Raw genomic sequence first — 12816 nt, forward strand, 5'->3', positions numbered from 1 at the left:
GAAGGGCAAAGTATTTTGTAAAGAATTTGTATGAAGACTTAAGAGTGTATTTAAAGGCTTGTAGATTTGAAAAACTGAAGATTTTAGTTTGGATTTCAAAAGTTTTTTTTTTGACGAACCGGCCTCATCATCTTATTCGATTCGGTTGAAACTTTCAATTTAGCATTCATTTTTTATTAAATTTGACTCAAGCAATTTATTAATCCTATGTTCACCATTATCACATTTTTATTATTTGAATTCTTAAAAAAATTTATTTTAATTTAAGGGGGATCATTTCTAAAACGTTTATCGCCAATCGATAGCGTTTTGACGATAGTCTCACTTAACGTAAGACTATAAAAATAAAAATGTTTCAGCGTTATTGAGTTACCATCGACGCTTGACTTCTTCCTAGCTTCCTCCAACCTAGTACATATTCTTCCGGAAATCCGGAATTATATCTGTCCAAGAGTACACAGCGATTCGGACCATGAAGCTGTTTAACTGTCTATCAACCTCAAATTTCCCATACTCCTTACGACTTATGAAGTCCCCGAAAACTTCATTAACTTCAGACGGCTGGATATTGCAAAACTTCACAGGGACATCGAAGACAGCATTACTTTTCCACCTTCAAACAGGAATCTGCTGAATACGGAAATCGGTGCAGCCATTGACAACCTTCAACTTGCTATATCTGAAGCCCTTGAGAAGCAAAAGAGGCCTAAGACGTCAAAGGATAGGTGCCAACATCTCCCTGAGTACGTTCAGAATTTGTATGCTAACAGACAGCGGCTAAGAAAACGACTCAAACGGATTCATCAAAGCGAGCTTAATAGAACAAACATCATCTATCAGACAGTTTGGAATGAGCTACAGCAAGTTAACATCATGTTCCGGAACTCCATTCAACATCACAACAATATCCAGTTTGGAAGAAGATTGAAAGCAATTAAGACAGGACCTGATGCCTTCAAAAATATCAATTGAATCATTGGGAAACATCCACAAATACCTGTTTCCATCATCAGCAACACCGTTGAAGCAACCTCAACTCAAAGTGGAAGCGTTCGCCAACTACTTCGAAGGAAATTTCAAGCCGAATTCACCTGCTGAACCAACGTTCCTACAAGAAGTAGATGGAACAATTCAGCATACCCTACAGCCAAACCCGGATATAATCAGTTTCGTTGACACTAATCCAGCAAGTGATCCTCCCGATAGTCCACATCTATGCAATCTAGAGGAGGTAGCAAAGATCATCGGCAGTTCTAAGCCAAAAAAATCTGCTGGACTAAATTTTCACAAGCAGTAATGAGTTTTCTCCCAATCATCCCCAACAACTGCTACTTCCCCCGGACGTGGAAAACAGCGAAGATTGTGGCAGTCCCGAAAAAAGGTGCCTCCAACCTAGTATCCAACTACAGACCAATATCACTCCTTAATAATATCAGCAAATTACTATTAGAAGTAATCCTCCGGAGACTTAAGAAATTCTGCAGTGAAAACTCTATCATCCCTGACATGCAATTCGGCTTTCGAGAAAAGCACTCAACGTTGCATCCGCTGATGAAGTTCCAACATGACATCATTTCCTCCCTCATCAGTCATTGTGTCACCGTCGGATGCTTTATTGATGTTGGGAAAGCATTTTTCGTTTGGATAGAAGGTCTAATACATAAACTTCATCTACTACAGGTACCTCCACCACTAATAAACATTCTTTTTTCGTACTTTACAACTGCAAATCAAACATGAAGGACATCAGAGCTGGAGTCGCCAGGGCTCAAAACTTGTGTCCTTCCTCTACAGCCTGATGACATCCGACCAACCCGTACCGATCGGATGCGAGAACCTGCTATAATGTTGATGACTCGCTCACGTGTGCGTCATCCACTTATCGCTCTCCGAAAAGTAGAGGCCCGCATCAGCAGACTATTCGATTTCTACAAGAAATGAGACATCCGGATCAAAACTTCCAAATCGGAACTTGTCTGCTTTACGAGGCCCTCATCTGGCAAAGGCAGCTGCACCAATGCCAATAGCCAATAGCAATACAGGAACAATTATCTATACTCTAAAGCCAAAATAATCCCGTTTGACAAATACCTAGTCCTATCAGCGAAGAGTTTACGGAACATCATCGACCACCCGAATCAACTAATGAGAAGGATGACCACTGAACAATGACATCCATAGCCAAGGTACCTCAGTGTGATGGAAACTCTTGATGACAGCTTAATCATGGACAACGAGGAAGCAGTCTTGTTCTACACTGCCATTGGGCCAGCCTTTTACCGAGGCTAAACACCACTTCCCCAAAACCTACAACAAAAGTAACATTGACAACCAGGAATGAAAACCCTGAGAATGATAAATCAGCTGACTTTTAAAATTTTGTTTGACATGTAATTTTTATTTCTATAATTTTTTTAAACTTAAGCCACTGTATAACGTTAGGCCCCTTATGTACAAATGTAAATTAATCATAAGTATCGTATTATTTAAAATCCAAATTGTTATTGAGTTTTGTTACAAAGTGAAAACTCAGAAAAAATAAAATGAATATGGTTATGGAGTTTGTAAGTTTGGCAAAAAGCAATTTGTTGCAAATTTTTACAATTTCCTATAGACCAAATTGACAAGGAACCTTTTTACACAAAACATTATCTGAAGCTATGCAGAAAATAAATAAATCATAGCGTAACAAAGTTCAGTTTTTAGTTCAATGAAAAAACATTATCAACTATCATTTTGACAGAAGTAGACTTGACTCGATAGTTAGTGACATTTTTCTCGACTAACATTAAACCATTAATGTTACTTTTGCTAAAAAAGTACAGTTTACTGTAATTCAATACAAATCTGTATCTATTAATCTATTCTTGATTACTTTACAGAAATCATTTATAATATAGTTCAGTTAAAAAAGGTTTTCACCTAAATCCAACAGTTTTAAAACTCCCCAAAATGTTCATGTTGCTCACTAGTAGAAAAAAGAACACCAGTGAATTCTTCTGAAATGTTTCCAAAGGAAGTACTCCAAGTTGTCCAGTTGATTTAGCACAAGGCAGTGCTTTCAGCTTTTGCCTTCGTGCGTCGTTTTCTTTTCCTATGGAAGTAGATGCAACGATGCATCTTATATCTCCAACAACTGAGCTTTATAGCATGAAGAACATAACCCTAAGCTTGATATAAGGTTTACCAACTTCTTAGAACCAATCTTTCTGTATAAAAATAAGGCAAGGCTGTTTAGTATTGAAGACATGCATAATCTGGGACGCCCAACTGATATAATGCTATGCATTATTGCAATGCACTTCTTTTTTCTATTTTCAGTGTTCGTTTAAGAGTTTCCAGAAACGTTTTTAGGGTTTTAGGTACACAATCGTTATCAACGTGTTTTTATATTTGTTGAGCTAAACTTGAGATAAACTGAAACAACCACCATGTTTCTATTAACTGCCGCTAGAGCTCACGTCGGATTCTTGGGGATTTTTTTGTGGGTCATCACCAGACATCCCTTAGTAGGTGTGCGTTTCCAAACTGTTGGATTTGTTTTTCTTTCATTGACTGGACTAATATGTGCAAAACTATGAAATGAGAAACATGTTTAACAAATAAGGGAGTTAAAAAAACTTCCAAGTTGCTCATGAAAACGATTGGGGAAAATTGTTGCTCCAAAAAAAACTATGTCTTTTTTCAACTATGGTTACTTTAAAATGCGTTATTATTGCGAGCTAGAACGCTCTTGTGTAATTAACAATTTCAGAAATTCTGCTGAAAGTTTAAAAGAATACCAGCATTTATCCTGAATCTCTAGAATTAAAGCTCCTCTAAGTTAAGGTATTTTTGTTAGCATATGCAACTCAGTTACTAGCCGTCTCATATGTTAGTTTAAGCTGCTTAGCTCAAAACTTAGGTCTTATTCCCTAAGATTTACATTGTTTTTATTTCCCAACAAAATTTTGAAAATTTTAAATCTACGTTATCCTTGTTATCGCTTAGATGTATATATATTTAAATATTCAGCTTTTAACAAAGTTAATTTACTAATTTTTTAGTTGTATAGCATAATGGTCAACTCATCCGATTGACACACATCCAAAATTAAAATATATGTATACTCATCAATGATTCAATTCCACTTCATACCATTCTTAAATTAATATCGATCGGGATTCGTTGCACTTTATTAAACTTTCTTAAAGACTTTCAAATTGCGATTTTATCAATGTCAGTAAATATTTCCGTGTAGCACAAACAAAAACCATATTTAATAAATTGGCCATTGCTTTACATATTTACACCACATATTAAAAAAAAAACTACAAACATTATTTTCATTTTATTAGAATACAAATCTTTTGAATCGTTATTTCAACGAAGACACGAACTGCTTTTTCGTGAACAAATCCAACCAAACTGAAACTACATCTTACCGGAAACATAGAGTTTACTTACAACACAAAAAAGAAACAACATATTTTATGTCTATTTTTAAACTACAACCGCTCGTTGTTGTTTGCCAACCCTTTTTTTCTCCTAACCTCCACTACCCGGCAAGTAAGAGCATATGGGAGCTAACCCCTGAGCAAGAACTTTATCCTACCTTTGCATCGATATTCGATAGTTGTACTACGAGTTTGATAGTATTGCTGTGGGCTAATTAATTAATAATGTTTGATTTGTGAAGCATTGAAAGCCGAACGGCTGCATAACATTGAAAACAAAGCACAAACAGACAAAACTTTCAAGGACAATTTTCCTCGTCGTCGTCCTTAAATAAGGATTAACATTGGAGTATTAAACGGCAGTCATTGAAACACTCACGATAGTCCCGGCATAATAATGAAATGCGTACATTTATAACGGAAGATGACAACGCTGACAACAATAACAACTCAATACAACCCCCACTTGCAATTGGGAGTTCAGAAAACACTTGCATGTCAGGGAGTAGTTTCTTGCGCAACGTGGGATGTTATATACCAAAAAACCATACACACATCTGATTATCTCATTTTCTAGGATAATAATTTAGGTTTTCGTAAAAATTATATACATATGTACATATATAATATATCATTGGTGTTTGAAAAAAGTTTTGTTTAAATAAATTTTGGCATCCCGCATTAGGGTTATCACGAAAATCTCTACACTTTTGTATCGATTAGTGAACAATCATGACTGAAATGTGAAACAAAATATTTCCCATTGAATATGAAAATTAATTCCAAAAAGAGATATTGGGTCACACAGCCAAGGTAATGACTCTTTTCTTTTTTACTGGTTTTTAGGATTGGCCTAGGCGTGGCTGTACAAAATAGTTTGATAGATAGACTAATGACGTAACGAGCAAAGCTGTTTTTTTTTTTTTGAAGGTCAAAATGAGTCAAAGTCGTCCTAAAGGAGATGAATTATAAAGAAAAAGGTATAAACGGATTTTTAATGGTCGAAACTGTTTAACGCTAAGAACCAGTTGTATTTTTATTTAAGTTTTCAAACTGCGAGATACACTTTGAAAATTAAGTTTAATATGTTAATTTAACTATAATTTCATCCATAGAATTTAGTTATAGTAGTATCTTCTTGTTTTGAGGGTTGAACCACATAAAATAATTATAAAAGTGATTTCAAAGTAAGATACCAAAGTTATGGTAACTGCGGAATATCTTTAAAAACAAAACGGCCTATGGCTCAACTAAGCTTGAATTAGTCATGTTACTTAGTTTAGCATAAACTGATCAGATCATAATATCGGTTTTTGTGTAGTAGAAATCAATTATCTCTTTATCAAAAGTCTTGCTGCCGGCTAAAGGAGAAGATCTGTTTATTTCACTTTTTTTAACCCATTAGCTGCCACTGTACTCAATTGAGTAGGCTTTGATTTAAATTTCTCTCAATGTGAAAGCAAACATGGACATGTCTTTTGACATTATGAATAATTTCTTTGAGGTTGAAAGCTATTTTGAAGTTCTTTGGTCAACTTTTGGGCCTTGTGTTTTTTGTTTCATGCTGTTTAGTGTCCTTGCGAAAGTAAAAGGTTAGTCAAAATTTAAAGTTTTGACAAATTTCTGAATTACCAGTTCTGTTAAATACATTTCTTAGTCAAAATTTAAAGTTTTGGCAAATTTCTAAATTACCAGTTCTGTTAAATACATTTTTCACCAAATATCAACATTGTAAATAAATCATATTACGAAAGTTGTTTTTTGCTCCTGGTAAGTGGTCTACAAAAGTGGTGTACTCAAATTAGTACACTGGCTAAAATCGTGCTAATATTTTTTCTCACGGAATTTGCAGAGAAATGGCTTTTTCATCAATAAACTGCAAAAGCTTTTATAGTAGGCGCTACGCAAAACTCTCTCTGGCTGTTAATGATATTCCAGATGATGGTAAAGAAGTAGATGTAGTGGTTATTCCACCGGATGTTGATATACATACGGACGAGGAAGATTTATGTGAGGATGACTTGCTTGATTACCATATTCCTGTTGACATACCAGGAGCAGTAGAGGTTGAAGTCACCGATGAATTGGCCGTTTGATTAGTTAAGGGTTGAAAGCTCAGCGAGAGGTGAGTTTCAAAATAATGCTCCTATATGGTCAAAGCATGTGGTTTATGCCAATGAACTTTTGACTATTTGGAAAATTTAGCAAAAATAAAAGAAAAAATAGAATAAGAAAAGGAAGTTCAAATCTTTGAACATTTTTTCAATGATGAGGTAATGAACTTGATTTTTGCACTGGACCAAAACTGTCACACGTTCATGTTTACAAAAGAAGATCTGAGAAAATTTGTTGGCATAATGCTTTTCTCATTCATTGCCTCAAAAAAAATTTGTATAGGTGCCTAAACGAAGACACAAGAATTCCTTTGGTTGCTAACGCCATGTCCCGCAATCGCTTCAAGGAAATCAAGCGTTTTATATATTTGGCCAACAATGCATGCCTTGATAAGAGCGATATAATGGCGAAGGTTCGACCATTGATAAAAATCATTTACAATAACTATCAAAAATTGGGTTATTTTCATGACAAACTATCGATTGATGAAGCTATGATCAAATACTTTGTGCACCATTCCGCAAAGCAGTTTATCCGTTGAAAGCCTGTCCGGTTTGGCTATAAGGAGTGGATGTTGTGCAGTAACGAGGGATATTGCTATAACTTTAACATATATGGCGGTGCCAAAAATGTAATTTTAAGCAATAAGTGTTTATCACTTAGATCTCGAGTGGTGCTTGATTTACTGGAAGTAGTAAAAAGGCCAAGTGACCACATCGTTTTTTTTGACAGTTTTTTTTTTAAATGTCCATTTAAATCCTTGAAGACGGTAATGAAGGCCAATCGTGGTTACTTTCATCACAAATTCGACAAAAAAAATAACATTTTGTTCGCGCGGTGGAAATATAATAATGCTGCTGTTACAGTTGCAACAAACTACGACACGTTCGAACCTCTTAGAAGAGTCAAACGATGGTCAGTAGCAGTAAAAGAAAGGGTAATCATTCCACAGCCAAAACCATTAGTGGCATACAACAAGGGTATGGGTGGAGTAGGTCGATCTTCATGACCAATTTGTGAACAATTACAGAATCAAAATAAAGGGCAAGAAATGGTGGTGGCCATTGTTCACACATATGATCAACTCAATGGTGGTAAATGATTGGCGACTCCATTGTTTGCAAACCAAAGAAAACCGCAATCTACTTTCATTTGTCAGAACCATAACGAGGACTTATTTACATTCCGGGCCATTAACAAAAGCACCAAATAAGCCATATTTGCAAAAAAAATTGATTCACAGTGAAGGAGGATATTTCCCCAAAAAAAATTCAAAATCAACTACGATGCCGGATATGCCACAGCAGATGGATGTGTGAGAGGTGCCAAACTACTCTTTGTATCGAAAAATAGTGCTTCAAAAAATGTCATGACTAGGCAAGGAATGTACCCATATCTGGCCATGGTACTCGTTTGAGTACACCCTTCTAAAGACAAAACTAAACAAAATATTTTTTTGAAGTGTATTTTTGGTCAAATAAAGAACTCATTTAACAGGATTTTAAAGGTTTTTCATTTATCATTATTTTAAAGGTGCTTGGTCTTTAATGGGTTAAGGCCATAGACAAAATAAATTTTCGTTAGAGTATCACATAAACACTGAACAAGGTTCTACTACTGTTTTCAACTAAACAGTTCTAACCGTTTAGCCATTCTTTTGTCTACTTTTTTTTTCTCTTATCAAAGGTACAAGAACTTAGGTAAACTAAAAGAAAATGTCAGATACATATCCTCAAACTAATTGCCCTAATCTAAAGATTAACGTCCTGAACGTTGTTATATGCAAAATATGAAACATACATTTAAAGTGGTTGATTTCTATAAAAAAAAATAATTATTATTTTTAGAAAACTACTGTTTTTCTAATCCATCTCCGTAAATTTGAACCTACTTAAATACTATTTATTTAACTACCGATTATATTCCAGCAAAAATTTACTACGCAAACAAATTTAATATTGTGCAATGTGTATGTGTATACGTAATTTCTTTAAATTCGAATTTTTGAATACTTTTATTACCAAAGCAATATGTAGTTTTGAAGACACTAGTGCTTAGCTATTGGATTGTATTTATGACAACCCACATTTCTTGTTAAACACTTTCTTATATTTTCATTGTTTGTACTTTGTTGACATTGAATGTGTTGTGGCAGTGAATCGCACATTCATTGCCAATAACGAGGAAGCATAAATAGTTTTATTTCTGCAATGCATGCATGTTGCAAATTAATTCTTGTGCAATTAATCATTCGATTTTAAATAATGATGTATTTTTCCTAGAATTTTATGAACTTTACGCACACTGTGAAGTGTGATTATGCATTTAAATTTTAACAAACATTTTTGGCTGAATTTATTTCTTTGACTCCATAACTTTAACAAAATACCGGAATATTACTGTTGTATTAAGTTTATACCTTTTTAAGTTTAAGTTATATACCTTAATGTTACACTGGTCTACAAAATTTATATTTTTGTCTGTTGCCGCGAATTTTGTAGTTGATAGTACTTACTTATCACTCGTGTGCTTCAAATTTACCGTTAAAATTTTTTAGCAGCTCGCGTGACTTTGGTTTTGATTTTTATCATTGAAGCCTGTATATTATCGATTAATATACAGGCTTAAGGTGTTTAGATTATTATCTCAAGTTTTTGCGTCATGAGTAGTTCAAAAAGACGTTGTTTGAATAACCCAGATTATTTTTGCTACATATGCGGAGAATATGTGTTACAAAATCGTAAAAAAGTTATATCAGAGTTTGTTAAAAATACCTATTTTGAGTATTTTGGCATCCTCTTGGATAAAAATGAGAAGTGCTCCCAATTGTGTTTGTAAGTTGTAAGATTATGGAAAAGTGGTAACAGTACCCAATTACTGGTTGTGTTCAACGTCCAGGGCAGCGTTCAACTGACTCTTCAGTGCTTAAAAATATATCTGAACCCTTAAAACAAGACATTGAAGGACCAAGCTCATCATAAAATGATACTGATGCTGATTTTCAAGGTATGTATGTCAAATGAGTCAAAAAGCTTTTCCCAAAATGAGTTAAATGATCTTGTAAGAGAGTTAAGTCTGTCTAAACAAGCTTCAGAAGTACTAGCATCAAGATTAAAAGAAAAAAATGTGCTTTCCTCTGATACTAAAATAACTTTTTATCGTGAGAGAGATAAAGAATTACGGTGTTATTTTTTCGAAGAAAAAGATATTACCTTTTGTTCAGATATCAAAAACTTATTGTTAAAAATGAGCTTTAAAAAAAAAAAAGAACCAAAAGACTATCGTTTATTCATTGACAGCTCAAAACAAAGCCTAAAATGCATTCTTATACATAATGGAAACAAATATGCTGGGGCAGCTATTGCCCACAGTACCAAGTTGAAGGAAGAATATTTTAACACTTCGGTAGTCTGGAACAAAATTAAATACATAATTGGCAAATTTTGTGTCGATTTAAAAATGGTGAACATTCTTCTCGGTCAACAAAGTGGTTACACTAAATTTCCCTGTTTTATATGTCTTTGGGACAGTAGAGATAAGCAAGACCATTGAATAACGAGAAACTGGCACTTGAGAGAAAATATGGAGCCTGGAAAGAAAAACATAGTCCAGAATTCATTAGTAGCTTGTGACAAACTGTCCAAAGATACCCAATTTATAAATTCTATCTACCAGGATTTCTGGGATAAGAACATGATGTCTGACTATTGTTGGTCATTAATGCGTCACTTTACAAAGTCTACACATCACCAAAAAGCTTTGAAACGAAGTTTTTTAGAACTCAACGATTAATTATTTCTAAGGAAAGTTTTTTTTTTTTAAATAAATACATGTTTTTTCTGTTTATACCTACAAAGCTGAATATCTGAAACTAGAGCTGATACAAATCTTTTAAGTATATTTTTAAAAATATCATATCATGTGTAGCCAGCAACAACTAAAATTTCTTCGGCAACAGATGTACTGTAAACTGAAGACACAAATTGAAGGAGACAACATCTTTTAATTAAATACACAAATGACTAACAGAACAATTACACAAAATAAAGAGTATTAACAGCGGAACCACTATTACTTTTCATCGCTCAAAACCACAAAGGACGCTATTAAGAAAATAAAGTTAAGCCTTTTTTCCTTAATTCATATGTCATTAGCGTTAATTAAAATTATTTTTTTTTTAAGTTAATTAATTTTTTACTTTTAACAAATCCAAATTTAAACTTAATCTTTAACTTTTTTAACTTTGGGTTTGTTATATTTTCACCAAAGCTGTTTTTAATTAATTTTTAGGCCCACAAAATTGCCATCTTATATAAGCGCCGAAATAATTGCATTTTTTACCCCAACGATAAATTAACACTGGGTAGGTATATTGAGATAGTGGTTTTTAACTTTCTCGGAAGAAAAAAAAACTTTTTTAAAAATTATGTTTATACAAGAAATATTGACAATTAACTTCAAGCGTTTGGTATTAAAAGCGAATATGCAGACATTTGTTGTTACTACAGAATTAATATTTCGTTTCGACTTAAGTCCTTTTAAATATTTTAAGGAAAATACTATTCCATTTCTATAGCACCTGAACACAATTTTAAAAAAATACAAAAGGCAACGGTATATACAAACATGATAATAAGTATCAATACCCGTGTTTATAAATAAAACATAGTCAAAATTAGTTTTTTTCACCTCCCATTTTTAGGAAAACTATACAACAAAATTTAAATATTCCGGACTCAAATAGAACGGTAGGCATCTGCCTTTAGTTTGAGATCAGACAATTCTTATTCCATGGTTTAGTTTTCCTAAAAACAGGAGCTGAAAAAATAATTTTAACTATGTTTTCTTTATAAATACGGGTCTTAATAAACAAGTACCGTGAAGAAGATATTATTGGGGAAATATTTTAACTTATTTATATTTACTTTAAAAAAATGATTCTTTTGTTAATAATAGTTTTTTGCAGATGTTTTTTGTGTAATTTTCAATATGTGTTTCACTTTTATATGAACAGATACAAAAATTATATATGTAGGTAGGTACCTAAATAATTAATCAAATGCGTAATTTGTACAAAAATATATGTTGGACTCAAGAATTAGATAGGATTGCGTAACTCTTATTACTAGCTACCCAAAAAAAGTAAAAAAAATACACTAAAAATTGTTATAGAGTTTAATAATACATCATATAAAAACAAATTAAAGTAGGTAACTAAATTTAGTTGTAGAAAACAAAAGTCACTCATTGATAATAGAACCTATATTAAATATAATGTGTTTTAGTTTGTTACTTGTCATCAAAATACATAATTTTGCAATAACAACATGTTACTGCAGCATTACATACAAAAATAAATAAATACAAATGGGTCAACCATCTGGACACTATCCAAATACTTATTACAAATTGGCTAAAATTAAACCAAGAAACATAAATGCATCTTCCCTTGACACAGAGTTTTTTGAGTTTTGAAAAATGCTTCCATATTTACCAGCTTTATGTAGAAACATATTCAAATTATTGATGATGATGGCGATGATGACGTCCTCCGAAAAAAGGTTTTTATGTACCCAGTCTTTGTGTCGTCGGTTGGCGCCGTTAAAAGTGAAAAAAAAAAAAATAACAACAACTAACGACGATAACACGCTTTATTTTCTTAACAAAAGCTTAAAACGTCCGCCGCCCTTGTATTCGATATTTTCAATAAATCCATCAGAACCTCAATCTATTGACTGTGTCCCATATTATCTGCTGCACTATCTACATTTCGTAGAGGAAAGGAAGTAGGTGGAGGTACACCACAACACTGATCTCACGTCTTTGGAATAAAATTATATTACACATCAATTATAATTGCCTTTTTATTCTAACGAAACAGAACAAAAATCTTCAATGAGCGAACGAGTGAAATACAAAAAATCAACCACTTGGCAGAAAATTGGGGAGCACACAAAATGCGTGTTCGTCGGCTCCGAGCACCAGCAAAACTTTGACAGTAGCTGTAGCACTAACTATCTTTGTCCTATCCCTACATCACCTCCACCGCTACCATCATCTACCAACCCCACGACGACGACTCGACTACGCAAAGGCAGACCATCAAGACTATGCAATACATTTACGAGTAGAGCCAGAGTCAGCTGTTTGATGACAGTCACATGACAGCTTCGATCGATAAAATTTTGCTCACGGGTTCATGAAAATTTTCTTAACAAAAATTTATTTTGGCACCAGGAATCCCAAAATCTTGCAAACTACTCAT

General features: G+C 33.5%; 1 protein-coding gene across 8 annotated transcripts in view; it reads right to left on the minus strand.

Annotated features, from left to right (window-relative positions):
* Positions 1–12816, minus strand: part of LOC129952190 (V-type proton ATPase subunit C) — a 38852-nt gene that overhangs the window by 25460 nt on the left and 576 nt on the right. For 3 of the 8 annotated variants that reach the window (XM_056064659.1, XM_056064664.1, XM_056064658.1), the window contains exon 1: positions 12046–12537. The exons of 2 other annotated variants lie outside the window; for them this stretch is intronic. In XM_056064659.1, the coding sequence (XP_055920634.1) occupies positions 12046–12064 (19 nt within the window). In that variant the 5' untranslated portion in view covers positions 12065–12537. Of the gene's footprint in view, positions 1–4137; positions 4377–12045; positions 12538–12816 lie in introns of those variants that run through there. 3 more of the 8 variants (XM_056064665.1, XM_056064666.1, XM_056064661.1) reach the window with 3 other exon arrangements.

This window comes from Eupeodes corollae, chromosome 3 (genome assembly GCF_945859685.1).
Source record: "Eupeodes corollae chromosome 3, idEupCoro1.1, whole genome shotgun sequence".
Classification (NCBI taxonomy): Eukaryota; Metazoa; Arthropoda; class Insecta; order Diptera; family Syrphidae; genus Eupeodes; species Eupeodes corollae.